The sequence below is a fragment of the Phaethon aethereus genome (genome assembly GCF_964289735.1).
Source record: "Phaethon aethereus genome assembly, chromosome: 3".
NCBI classification, from domain to species: domain Eukaryota; kingdom Metazoa; phylum Chordata; class Aves; order Phaethontiformes; family Phaethontidae; genus Phaethon; species Phaethon aethereus.
This window is the reverse complement of record NC_138576.1, coordinates 36,717,725-36,731,439: the sequence shown is the minus strand read 5'-3', so window position 1 is coordinate 36,731,439 and position 13,715 is coordinate 36,717,725. Positions and strand designations below refer to the sequence as shown.

Sequence of the window (13,715 nt, the reverse complement as noted above, 5' to 3'; positions counted from 1 at the left end):
TGGTCCTTGAATTGAATTTTTAGGAGAAGACGAGTATCCAGAACTCTTAGGCCAAATGGAAAATTCCAGTCTTTAAATTCTGTTTGCAACGTGTAATGACAGCAGTGACAGCTTTTTAGGACATATTATCTACAGTAAATACAGCTCTGGTCTTATAAAGGCGTATATGAAAATAAGCATAAAATTCCAGTACAAGCTGAAATAACCTTCAATTCCTTCCTAAGCACAAAAAATGTCTCCAGTTATAGGGTCACTGCATGGAAAATGACTGCAAAACTGAGTTATCAGAGGAAGTTTTGTTTGGTTGGGTTTTGACCCCATTAGTTATCCAGGAACTAACGAACATGTTTCACACCCAGGTGAGGAACCTGCTCTTCCTTCTCTCTGAGCTCAGTAGGAAACCCAAGTTCTTGCAAGCAGCTAAAACCCACAGCTACCTCTCTACATGGTTAGGTCTCCAGGAACTTGGTGTCTTGCTCCACAAATAGCATAATATGAGGAATAAAATGACTGTGAGAGTCACCTTTCTCTGGGCCAAAGCAGAATGTGACAATAAGCTAGAATTCACCCATTCCAATGGATCAGCTTGTTCAGACTGAGACAAAAGGCCAAGTCATCCACATCCAGTTGGCCTACTATGATTGAGTCAAACATGCCACAGTTCTCTATAAATTATCTGCTCCTTTGAAATGAAAGCTGCTTCATAGAATCATAGAATCTTTGGGTTTAAGTGTATTTTGTGTTCCATTTCAAAATTTTATATACATATATATATATGCAAATGTAGAATCATAGAACAGTTTGGGTTGGAAGGGACCTTTCAAGGTCATCTAGTCCAATCCCAATGCAATGGGCAAGGACAGCTTCAACTAGATCAGGTTGCTCAGAGCCCCGTCCAACCTGACCTAGAATGTTTCCAGGGATGGGGCATCTACCACCTCTCTGGGCAACCTGTGCTAGTGCTTCACCACTATTGGATTAAACCAATACAACAACAGTACAAGGTAACCCTTGTAGAGGGTTAGAGCTCCCCCACAGATATCGGAGATTTAGGGTTTCATTACCAGAATCACGGGGGAAAGATGACCTAACATACCATCCAGAGACAGAAGTGCTGTGCTCTTAGTTCCAAGAACCCCAGGCGTCAGGTTTTACACATTTACAAGCTTGCATGGCACAGCTGCTGCTCTTACACCTAAAAACAATGCATAGGAGTGGAAAGCTTATTTTATCCCAGGTCTGCTCTAACTGTGAATCTCGTAGATACTTTAGATACAGCTTTGTTTGTAGCACACCGCGTTCTAATTATTTTACAGTCAAAAATGTGTTCTTCAGATTATGATGATAGAGGTGGTACTTGTTTGTTATTTCGTACAGAAACACAGCATTGTTATACCAGGGAAGAAAAATAGTAATTTTACTGAGCTCAATCACTTAGTATGTTAAAAAAAAAAAAACCAACACTTCAGGATTAACTCAGTTCTGCTTACAATGAACTGGAGATTATCTCAACAGATTTTAGTGAGAACTTGCCTATTAGCAGTAGAGAAATAATACATTTTCAAATTCAAAAACGCTTTTCAAATGCCTTATGAGAGTTTCTCTTACAGGTATTCAAAAAAGGAGGTCTGCATTATCCAAGACTGGACTTCCGGTTGATTATGCATATGAAAAAAATTCAGGGATTCCTAAAGAAATAACATTTTAGCTCCAAAATCAGTCCACATTAAAAAAAAAAAAAGTTTTGTTAAAGAAAAACAACACAACCAAGCTGACCAACTATTTGACCATGTCTCAAATTTGCCTAGGAAGAAGTCACCGGTGTTAAGATGCATGCATTAAGCATCCAGTGCTTACACATCTTAACTGTATTTTTATTGAAGAGCCAAGTGCTAGAAACAGATTTTGCTGAGAAGTGACTTTTTTCAATATTGTATGTCACAATCGTTCTGCTAAAGATTTCGGTGAAACTTTATCACATTTCTGTATCCTTTTATTAACCCTCCTTACATACAGTAATGTAAGTGGCAAACACAGAAATAAGAGCTGTCACGGACCAAAGGCCACATTAAAGGCATTTGGGAACTTTCTCAGTCTCTCGCTACAACTCTCACATTGCAAATCAGTTGGGATTGATTTTTTTTATGGTTTCTATGAACCTCAGGTTCCTGTTCTTCTGCTAGTAAACACATGATGTATACATATGTACATATACACTTCACTGCTTAATTTCTGGTGACAGTTAAACTGTCTCATCCTAAGATTTCAAACTGTTTGCTGAGGCACAATGCCTGCAGTTTCATCTTTTCAGAACACAAGATTTATATTCACAAGCACCCTCCCAGTAGCACGCAGATTACAGAGTCGCATATAAGCACGTACACTTTAAGCTCAGTGTACACACAAATAACTTTGAGAGGTTGCTGTTACTTTTTGTAGACAAAACCTAAGCAGACAATGGGTGGCCATTAAGTATTTTATAGGCTTAGTAATTTATGCTCTATGGATCCCCAATCCTGATTCAAGTATGAGCATTACTTTACCTTGAAAGTCTTTTTCTTGAGTATATCTACATTTATATATGCCGCACCAGTGTTGTATGATGTTCAGGCACTGTTTTGCTGCTTGGTGCATACCAGAAGTTGTACTTACAGCTCAAACGGAGCTTGCACAAAGTTCATGACTATGCTGGATGACAGCTCCTCACTCAGATGTGAAACGTTCACGTGTTCAGGACAGCAGCTGACTTCAGTGACAATTCTTTTTACTTCGCACCACATGGTTACCACAGCAAAGACTGAACTTTACCTTCCTCTGCACGCAAAAAAGAACTGTTTACGAATTCCAAACAATTATCTGCACAGATTTGCCTGCAAAACCACCAGAACTGGTGATTGTGTACAAACGAAGGCAATGCACCAAGAATGCAAGCTTGAGTTTCTACAGCTGAAATAGTATTTTTACTTACTTTATTTAACTAGGAAGAAAAAAGAAAAAAGAAACCTAAGATGCGGTTTTACACAGTAACACTTCAGAATAAAATGCGGAAAAATACTTCTTACAGGGCATGGGAAGTCAACCCTGCCAACCACTGTTAGCTTTTCACTACTGCTCGTGTAAGTTAAGAATGCATTAAGAATGCTGAAAGCATTCCTTTTTTTTCCATTACAAATGTATTTTTGTATGTGTTTAGCATATTTCAATTCATACTAGTAAACACTAGTCAGATTTAAAAATAAGTAATTTTAAAATGTGTATTTTAATAATGATTATTCATGACTATTTATCACTCTGAACTATTAATTACCAAATACATTTGCTGGATGTAAGCCTTTTGTATTTCAATAAAATATAATAAAACTATTTACTTGAAAATATCACAGGGAATTGAACTGGTATTTCATCTCACATTAAAACACATCCCGTTATCTTAAACCTGATCTAAAGCTACAGTTGGAAATGAAGGCCATAAGGAAAGTGAAACAAAACTGTATCTCCTAGATATCAAAATCTGAATTACTTCAATCTTCTTAAATAAAAAAAAATAATTTGATTAAACTCTGATTTGGCCCTTATGGCAAGAAACTTTTATAACACTTTTAAGAAAAAAAAAAAACAAACAAGAAAATAAAAAACACAAAAGCAACACCACACCTCCACCCCAAACATAAATCTTTTCCCGCAGCACATAAACTCAAAGCATAAGTGGTTTTACTAATCACCAATCATCATGATGTAAAACAACCAAGATGTAAACTGTACACAGCACAGCAAATGATAAATACGTTGGAAGTGACAGCAATAAAGGTTAAAAAATTAGTCATGAAAGTAAAAAGATACGTTTTTTTAATATATATGATATCAAAATACTGAGATATTTTCTATATATAAAAATATTTTATATGTATCAAAATACTCAGAAATGAGGTATGAGACTTAAAGATCACAAAATCAGAATTTTTTAACATCGAAATATTATTTTATAGGAACACTTACCTTAGAAGTAAAGGCAAAATCTTTACTAGAGTATCTTAAAGCACCATAAACATCTGATAGAAAAGCATTAGGCAGTTCCAGTACAGAAATCCTTTTATCGTTCTCATAACATAATCTACCCTTACTTATTATGCTTTAAATCTTTAAAGACAAAATGGCAAGAGAGATACAACTGAGATTTCAACATGGAATGTATTTATTTTTTTTTTTATTTTCAGTACAGTATTAGGAGGTCATTTAAATATTTTAAATAAAGATTTTTGGAGAAAAACCCAAAGGATCCAACTAGGGAAAGAAAAACAACCGTATCAGTGGATGAAAGACAAGTATTTAATGACCTTGTGATCTTCAAAGTAGCATCCTCTAGAAAATTCATATTCCCGGATCACCTAGTCGCAAATGCAGCCTAGCGTGGTGACTCTCTTCCACTCCTTTGGTTGCTGGAGTGTTTCAGGCAGAAGATCTCAACTATAATGGAGAACTTCACTGAGAGGCAGGAGGATTTTTTTAGATTTTTTTTTTTAAATCAAACACACAGAGCCAAGCCAACATGTTTACCTCATCATTTTGCTTTAAAAAAAAACAAATTAAGTTTTTCTCCATAACCATATATCAGAAGGAAATTAGGGAATAATACAATCCGACAGCTCAGCCCCCTCCCACACCCCTTTCTTTTTTCCTCTCCAAATCAACCAACTGTATAATTATGTGACACAGTAGATGGGACAACGGAAACAATCGTTAGGCAGTGGAATATTGCCTCACATTAGGAAAAATAATTTGAAATTAATTGAAAATTAATTTCGTTGCACAAAAAGATCAGTAAAACTAAAAGCACATGTTGCTTTTGGTGCAGGGAAATGAAAAAAGAGCCTGCTACTGTGTAAACTAGAACACCCTGGTTTTTGGAATGCATCTTCTGCTTGCCTCAGGCATACTGCCAGAGCAATGCCGAGAGGTGGGAACACCTCATTTGAGAGCATCCAGCCCCCAGTTCCTCTTCCACTATTTCAAAGTCAATGTTTAATTTCCTGATAGCTCATCTCTGTTAGTCATTTAGTTAACAAGAACTCCCCATTCTGAGAAATTAATTTTCTTTCTGATGCCAGTCAAGGAAATCCTGGCATAACCAGGGAAACGATGGGAAAAATTCTGCTCAGATTTTTATTTAAGTTCCCCACAAGTATGTTTACACACATATATACTAAAACATTTAAGTATATATATGTGAATATACATAGATACACTTAAATATTTACATGCTTTGCTTACCATGTTCAGTCTCATAAGATCCTTTTTCCATACATATATGAAAAGTGAATATATATCAATCTATATAAGTATGAGACTGAATGTGTTAAGTCAAGAGGTTAAATCCAGATATTAATAAATACAGGGTAGGGCATGATGGCCCTATCACTTCAGTGATTTTTCTTCCTTGTACTGCACGAACGATCACAGCTTCTTGCCGTGCTAAGTTTCTGCAGACTAGAAGTTCTGAAACTTTAGTTCCAATACAGTAACACATTAAACCAGTAATTTCAATCTCAATTGCACAAGCAGCACCTTTAAACTCAGGCAGCACTGTACAGGTTTGTACGCAATGTGCTAGCTAGCAGTCCGATGCACTTCTTTCACTTTCCAGCCAAAAATTACTGCTCCAGTGAACATTTTGTTTGGGTAAAATGAAAACACTTTCTAGTTTGCAATCACATGACCAAAAAATAGCGTGGGGACGCAGTGGATGCCGAGATTCGCTGATGTAGCGGATTCATGCGGAGTTAACGTGTTATTGTAATACATGTGGAGATAGTCGAGTAAGGAGCGCATTTGTAACAGCAAGCAGACTCTGGCATGCAGCACAATCTAAGGCCAGCGAGCATGTATGTATCATGAGCTTTCTCTGTGCTACAGAACTGTACCTCTTTAAAAGGTACTAATTAAATATATTTATGCCTTTAAAAACTAGTATTTCCAAGAGGTTTCAAACTCAGCAAACAGTGAGGAAATTATTCTATAGTGTAAGCAGACTTTGTCAATTCATAGAGCAAGACTTCATTTTTAAATCAGGTTGCGTAAGTAACTGGACATCAAGCTACTGATATTTCAAATTCCTATCGGAGACATAATAAATAATCAAGTTTAATTTGTTGAAGTAATGGCCCAGCATGGTGAAATAATGTTCACATAAGTGAACAAGATGCATCTTAAAACTGTATGAAATTAATAATTCCCACGCACAAAAACTCCCAAAACAAACTGCTTAATAAGGGAACTGTTACAAGCTATGAAACTTGACAGGGGAGATTAAGATAAAGCTCAGTGTCGGAAACACTACGATATTCCAGTATACTGAAAATTGCAGCTATTTCATCAGCACGTAGCATTAAGATGATGCACTGTGTTACTGGACCAAATATTTTTATACAACCTAACAAAAGGTACAGACCTCGTGCATCTCGTTACAATTAAAATAAACGGGATGTCTGAGGCTCAGGTCTCAATATTCAGTGAAGTTACACTGCCACCAAAAAGCTGAACGTATTTCCCTTATGCTATCCTTAATCTTATATGCTGCCAGACGTCGGTCTTGGATGATTTTGCATTATGTATTGAATTGTTTATCCACTACTTGGATAAACAAACTGCCCAAGAATTCCTAACGGAAATTTGGTCAGAAAAATAAAAGCCTGAAGGACATTTGTACTTCAAGAGAAAAAAAGAAAAAGAAACTAAGAAAGAAGTGGTATAAGCCCTAATGAGCAGTACATTCTTTGAGTACCTCCAATATCACACACTATTGACATATATGAATGCTCTTCTCAGAATGTACAGAAAACCATTTCTCTTAAACCAAGACAGAGAATGCATAAATAGGAATTTATGAGTATCAAGTTAAGGAGGATTTCCCATCAGTTTCTGAAAAAGTCAGTAAATAGAGAGACAAACCAGTTTTCAAATCAGGACGTAAAATGTCTCGGATTATACAAAAGTATACTCCAACTTCTCTGGAACAGAAGTCAAAGCTAAGGCCTCACAATTCCAGTTATTAGAAACAGCATATCCTCTTTACTAGGCCACCACTTGAAGCCAACTATTCAGTGTTTTAAAGAGGGGATTTTATAAAAAGGTGGTTGCAATGCAGTTCTTTGTAATATGTACCCACACATAGACAGATTGCTTAAAAGTGTTACAAGCCATAACAGAAACTGTTAAAGAAAATACAACAAACTACACTGACTGAAATTTCCTCAATGTCCTCATACCTAGTGAAGTTCACTACACAAATTAAACGTCATAAAGTACAAATTAACAAACCACATGATTAATAAAATCTGTTCACTTTATATTAAACATCTCTAATATGATTACGGAATGTTTACGTCCTCTGTTGCACAGAGGAACTCTTCCCTTTGTATCACGGGCAAGAGTTCTCAGCTCGAACGCTACTGTGCAAAATCTATTTCAGCAGGTTCTGCAGCATAGCTGTAGCGTACGTGGGACGAGCTTGTCTGCTTTCAATTGCATTTTGAAGATACTGGATACCTCCACAGCGCTCCCAAATTTCTTCAAACTGTCTCGGCAAAATTTCAGCACCTCGTTTTCGAGTTAAGCCAGTCTCTTCAAGGTTAAGCTCACACATATCCATATCATCCTTACCTGAAATAGTAAAGGGAAAGAGAAAAAACTTTGTAAAGCTTTTGCATCATTCAAAGGTCCCATTAACAAAGATCTAATCTTTGTTAATTAGATCTCCTCTCTCAAGCTCTCGTTTATTAATAGAATTCAGAGCTTATGGGGAAATCAGTCCTCAGACACAGGGGTTGGTTGGTTGGGGTTTTCTTTGCTACACACAGAGCAGAAAAGCTGTATTGGAATAAACTAGCATCAGATTCTGCAACTGACAAAACTCTGCTTAAAAAGCTAGCGAAAAGGAATAAAGGAAAAAAGCCAAAAAGATCCACATCTTGACATACTCTCCTGAAATCCACTACGGGATGACAACCACATCTGTTCTACACGTACTTTCAGCTTTACACAGTTTTACGGTGAACTGCTGTTATTATTTAATTTGTTCAAATGCAGCAAAGCAACTAAGAACTCAACAATTTTGATCGAGTAGCCAGTTATTCTTAACCTGTCAGCCTTCCACGTTAAACAAACAATGTTTACCAAATGGGACTGACATAGGGAATCCAATGCAATGATGAGTGTAGCTCACGCACTATATTTTAATCTTATTTTTAGTAGGCGATCCATAGAATGTGGTATTCATGACAACAATGCTACTTTTAGCGATGGGCTTTCACATTGAACAGGCAACGGTTGATATAAGGAATTCTATTGACAATAATTAGCAGAAAACCAAGGAACTTTTGTTGCTAGTAAAACATCACTCTGAAGCTAAAACAAATTGGTTAAATACAAACACTCAAAACACAAAATTAAACAGCATTTCTCCAGTGTTTTCTCCCCCTTTCATTATCCTCCAGAAAGGGAGGATACATTTCATTACCAGATAAATCTCTACCTATCCATGGCCACATTTAGTTTTTATTTTAAATGTTTAAGATTAAAAAGCTATTCTCCCATATAGACAGCATAAATATGGTAAAACCATCAGTTTGCTATTGGCACCATACTATGGAAAGACAATATATCATACACACAAATTCACAGAGTCACAGAATTGTTAAGGTTGGAAAAGACCTTTAAGATCATCAAGTCCAACCATCAACCCAATACGACCAAGCCCACTAAACCATGGCCCAAAGTGACACATCCCCACATTTTTTTGAACACTTCCAGTCATGGTGACTCCACCACCTCCCTGGGCAGCCTGTTCCAATGCTTGACCACTCTCTCCATAAAAAAATTTTTCCTAACATCTAGTCTAAACCTCCCCTGGCACAACTTGAGGCCATTCCCTCTCGTTCTATCACTAGTTACTTGGGAGAAGAGACCAACACCTAGGTTGCCACAACCCCCTTTCAGGTAGTTGTAGAGAGCGATAAGGTCTCCCCTCAGCCTCCTCTTCTCCAGACTAAACAACCCCAGTTCCCTCAGCCGCTACTCATAAGACTTGTGCTCCAGATCCCTCATCAGCTTCATTGCCCTTCTCTGGACACGCTCCAGCAACTCAATGTCCTTCTTGTAGTGAGGGGCCCAAAACTGAACACGGGATTCGAGTTGCCAAGTCCAGGGGCACAATCATTTCCCTACTCCTGCTGGCCACACTAGTTCTGATACAGGCCAGGATGCTGTCGGCCTTCTTGGCCAATCTGGGCAGGTGGCCAACAACAAAAATTGTTTTGATACAAACTGCTGTAATTTTTCAAAGCTAGCTAAAAGCCAATACAATGATAAGTATAACTTTCCCAGATAAGCTGTGATGTTTTATCTTCATACTGTCTCCAGCACAGTGAATAATCTGAGGACACTACATAATAAAACCATTTGCATTTGGATTCACACTCTGTCTATGATTTCCCAAATTAAAGTACGAGTAAAACACGTGACCAGCTACGTCTCCAAATGATATTCCATAACATTTGACTACCATCAACAGCAGTCCCAAATCTTTAATTTCTGCCCAGACAAGAACTGCTAATGAAAAAAAGAGGATAGGACTTGGGAAACTTGTCTCATCACCCTCTTTTTCTAAAGTTAGTTATCAACTCTGAACCTTTTCAATATTTGAATTTTGCTTTCAATACCAACCCGCTACAAGGAGAATGGGTGCCTTGTCAGGATGAAGTTCCATTTGTCGAGCAATCCATGGCCCATCAAAATGCGCGTACCACCAACCCTTCTTCTTGTTCTGGGGATCTTTGTACTGGTCCGCGGGACGGATGAAGGGAATGCGGAAGTAACGCTGTTGTCTGTTTATTTCAATCTCTCGTTGTCTGGTTGGTAGCTGGCTTGTTGGGTTCTGTTGAGCTATCATACAAAAAACCCCAAAAAAGCAAGCAAACACAAAATAGAAAACAAGAAAGCCATATTATGACTTGCTTGATTGATCAGCAAAGTAAAAAAAAAAAAAAAGACAAAACCCAAAACAAAACAAAAAACACCACAACAACAAAAACAAACAAAAAAAACCCCAAAACCAAACTAAACCCCAAAACACCTGAGACATTCTCTCTGAATACAAGGTCATCTGAAGTCCCATCAAACCTAAAAAATATTCCCATCTCATATAATGTGTATTCTTCTAAAAGCCACAGCTACAACACTGGTGAGGAAAGGCTCGTGTTAACTATTGTATCTATCTGTTGCTCTACAGGTTGCTCAATGGCATCATGTATGTTTAGACAAAACAAAGTGAGTAAAATAACGCATTCTGCTTTAAATCAATATTTAAGGTAAAACTTCCCATATAAAGTTCCCAGAAAAACTTCCCCATCTTCTCACCAACCAGAAACATTAATGAGTAACTGCTCTAGTTCAGTCCATCTCTTTGTAAAACAGGGCCACAGTGCAAAGAAGCATTTCCAGTTACAAAAATACGAAGCACCACTTGAAGATTTTTGACAGTCAACATAGAAGCATGTGTCATATGTTAGAAGTGACTAATCTGTTAATAGAAACATGGACAACAAATACTGCATATTACAAAGCTGCCACCAAACATAGCTTCCTGCCTAGGCTTCCGTGTACTAAGACTCCATCACTGCAGCTACTCTCTGGCTGCTTTCTTTTTTAAAGCAGTTCTTTATTTCAAACCATTAAGATCAACAGACCGAACTTCTAGAGGAGACAGAGTTCTATGACATCTTTTAAAGCTTCGTATATAGTTTTGGTAAACATTTCCCATGTGCATTTTTGGACTCCCTCAGAGTCCCACACACGTCACACTTCTGAGAGAAACTTTTGAATAAAAGCAAATATCCTATGTTAACTCATCAATTGATTGACCTTCTTAATGTTATGTATACACCATCGGAATCAGTTTGACACAGTAAGTGCTCTTCCAAGCAAGATCATTTCCTATAATGACTGCCTCCTGCAAAACTTTGTTACTGATCTTGTTTTAGTGGTTTACAACAGCACTGTTACAAATAACCTGTTTAAGAAATTCTGAATGTGAATCTATGCCATCTCTACAAAAAAAAAGCAGTGTTAACAGTCCCATGTTTCACTATAAAGGGAATAATTAAAAGTTAATTCCTTTTTTGTCCATTGTCTATTAAGCATCCAAACTAATTTTTGAGCTAAAATTTAATAAAATGAAAAATGACAATCACTTCTAACAATGTATTTTTACAGTTACGAACAAGACTAATAGAGTACCAAGTGCACCTTGAAATTTCTTCTACTTAGATTCCAGTAAAAGCAGTTTTTCTAAATGTGAAGAGCAGAATCATAAAAAAATATATGCCCTACACCCCCCCAATTTTTTTCCATGTCTACATAAACAAGGAGAAGAAAAACAAGACAGATTTTAATACATGAATGCTACTTTTATACACCAACTCTGATAAAGCACGTATTTTACAGCGAGACACAGTTTATAGGAAATGAATTCTATTTTCTACAAATTGTCTGAACATCTATCACAGCAGATCAGTGCTTTAGTATTGTCAAACGCTTTCTGCACGGCAATGGTAATTGCTAAGGCTTAGTTCTACCCCTATGCATACTTAAATCCAAGAAGAAGTCTAGAGGACAGGAATGCTAAACATCCAGTATAACCTCTACTTTTCAGTGCTATGGAATTGTAGTTCTTTATTCAAAAGAAACCATCACCTGAGTGTTAGTTTGTGTGCTAGGAAAACAGCTGTTATATTAAGTTGATTCCAGAGTTTTGCTACAACAAAAAGCCATGTGCAGCCAGTAAAAACTGTTAGAACAAGCACAGGGTTTCTTGGGCCGGCATAGGGCAGGAGGGAGGTAAAAAAGAAGAAAAAAATAGGAGATTATACCTTCAAATAACATACATCAAAAGGTTATTTCGTTCTCCCTTCCCATGACTATTTAAATGGGTAGGATCTTATGAAGATAAACAGTAAAGTACATCTGTAAATTACTAGAGGATTTACCATCAGTTAATTATCATCAGTCGAATAACATTGCCAAATTGTAAACAGAATGTTTTGGAACAATTGAACTATACGTAAACATGTAGCAAAACACTGGATTCATTAATGTTAGTAAAAGAGCTCTCAAGTGTTCCTATTCTTCGAAGTTAGCTTAAATAACCATATCCCCACTTACATGAGTTGCTCAAAAATGGTGCAAAATCTGTGAACAAATATTACATGTTGAACAAAACATAAACGTGCTGATCCTTTATAAGTTATAGTTTCATTACCGCAACATTTTTCACCAGTGCTGATGATAGAAAAATAGAAATTCTAGTTACAAAATAAACACAGATGTTGAGCTAAGTATTTCTATTCATTTTCTGCTCACTGGCACATACAGAATGTCTCCTTTCCTCAAGTTTCATAGGTTTCCAACTGCATCTATTTTCATCAGAATTTCATTTTTAAATTGATTACTTCAATGATTTGCAATGCCTGTTGCAAAACCTCAGTTGTATACATGCTAAGCACAGACTGCTGTAACAAATCTGCTTGTTAATTAATGTAGTACTTCTAGTTTTTTACATTTCTGCTAGGAAGAAATTTCCAGATTTCTATGAATACCAAATCTGCCTAGCCCAATAATAATACACAAACCAGTGTTTATCTTCTCCCTGAATGTATGAATTAATTAAAGGATACTTGTAAAATTCTATGAACATCAGTGAAAAGACGGGAAGAAGAAACTAGATCACTTGAAGCAGACATCCACCGACACTTGAAAGACTTTTCACTTAAACATCCAAGAAATCAGAGTTACTTCTTACTGCTTTCTCAGATCATTTTAACACATAGATGTGAAATGCCCATGTAGTAGTATTATTTGCAATAGAAAGAATTAATTCTGACATTAACACGAGTCTCTAAAGGTTACTATCAGTGAGTTTCTTCTGAGCTGCAACTTTCTAACTTTTTTCCAGATATATGAAACTATATTTCAAGAAAAGTAAAAAAATGCAATGAAAATCATTGAAAAAATGCTGTAAATGTCTAACTGAATGTGATGAGATCATGACTATTCCAAGCTCTATTTGCACAAATCCAAATACTTTCTGCTCTTTGATACTTGCCATTAGCAATACTGTCCATGAATATTTATTTTATCCATTTAGCTCCAGACAGAATCTGCAAGCTCAAATGTAAAGCAACTTACCACTTTGTAGAAGGGCTTCAAAGGCCTTTTCCTGCTGTTTCAGTCATAAGCTTTCTTAGGCACTTAAAACCACATTACTAGGCATGGCCACAAGGACCCGTCCTTTGATAACATCTTTCCCAAGGGCTCAGATTTCACCTGCCATGTATCTGTACCAAAGCTCCCTGAAAAGCTCAGATTCTCAGGTAATGCTCAAGTGATGTATAACTCAGTAAATGAAACAAGGGGAAGGAGACACCTTTGAGTAAGTATTAACACTGAGACTAAGTAGGGGCACCTGTATCCCCCATGTCCCAGGACAACACCCTAATCCCAAGCTAATGGAACTTTGGGAAGAGCATCTTCTATCCACCTTCCCTTTCTTCTCCCTCTCCCATTAACTGTTCATACAGGAACACAAGAATCATGGAACCAGAAGACAGCAGGAAAAAATCTGACTAAATTGTTATATCCATTTGCTGTGATTCTCTTTATTTCTT

At 36.8% G+C, this 13,715-nt stretch overlaps 1 protein-coding gene across 6 annotated transcripts in view; it reads right to left on the bottom strand.

The window, feature by feature from the left end:
- Positions 1-7,456: 7,456 nt before the first annotated feature.
- Positions 7,457-13,715, bottom strand: part of MYO6 (myosin VI) — a gene marked incomplete at its 3' end in the record, with an annotated part of 80,179 nt that continues 73,920 nt past the window's right edge. For 4 of the 6 annotated variants that reach the window (XM_081998314.1, XM_081998316.1, XM_081998317.1 and 1 more), the window contains 3 exons: positions 12,214-12,240; positions 9,718-9,936; positions 7,457-7,656 (listed from right to left, as the gene is read on the bottom strand). In XM_081998314.1, the coding sequence (XP_081854440.1) occupies positions 7,457-7,656; positions 9,718-9,936; positions 12,214-12,240 (446 nt within the window). The remainder of the gene's footprint in view (positions 7,657-9,717; positions 9,937-12,213; positions 12,241-13,715) is intronic. The other 2 variants (XM_081998315.1, XM_081998318.1) reach the window with 1 other exon arrangement.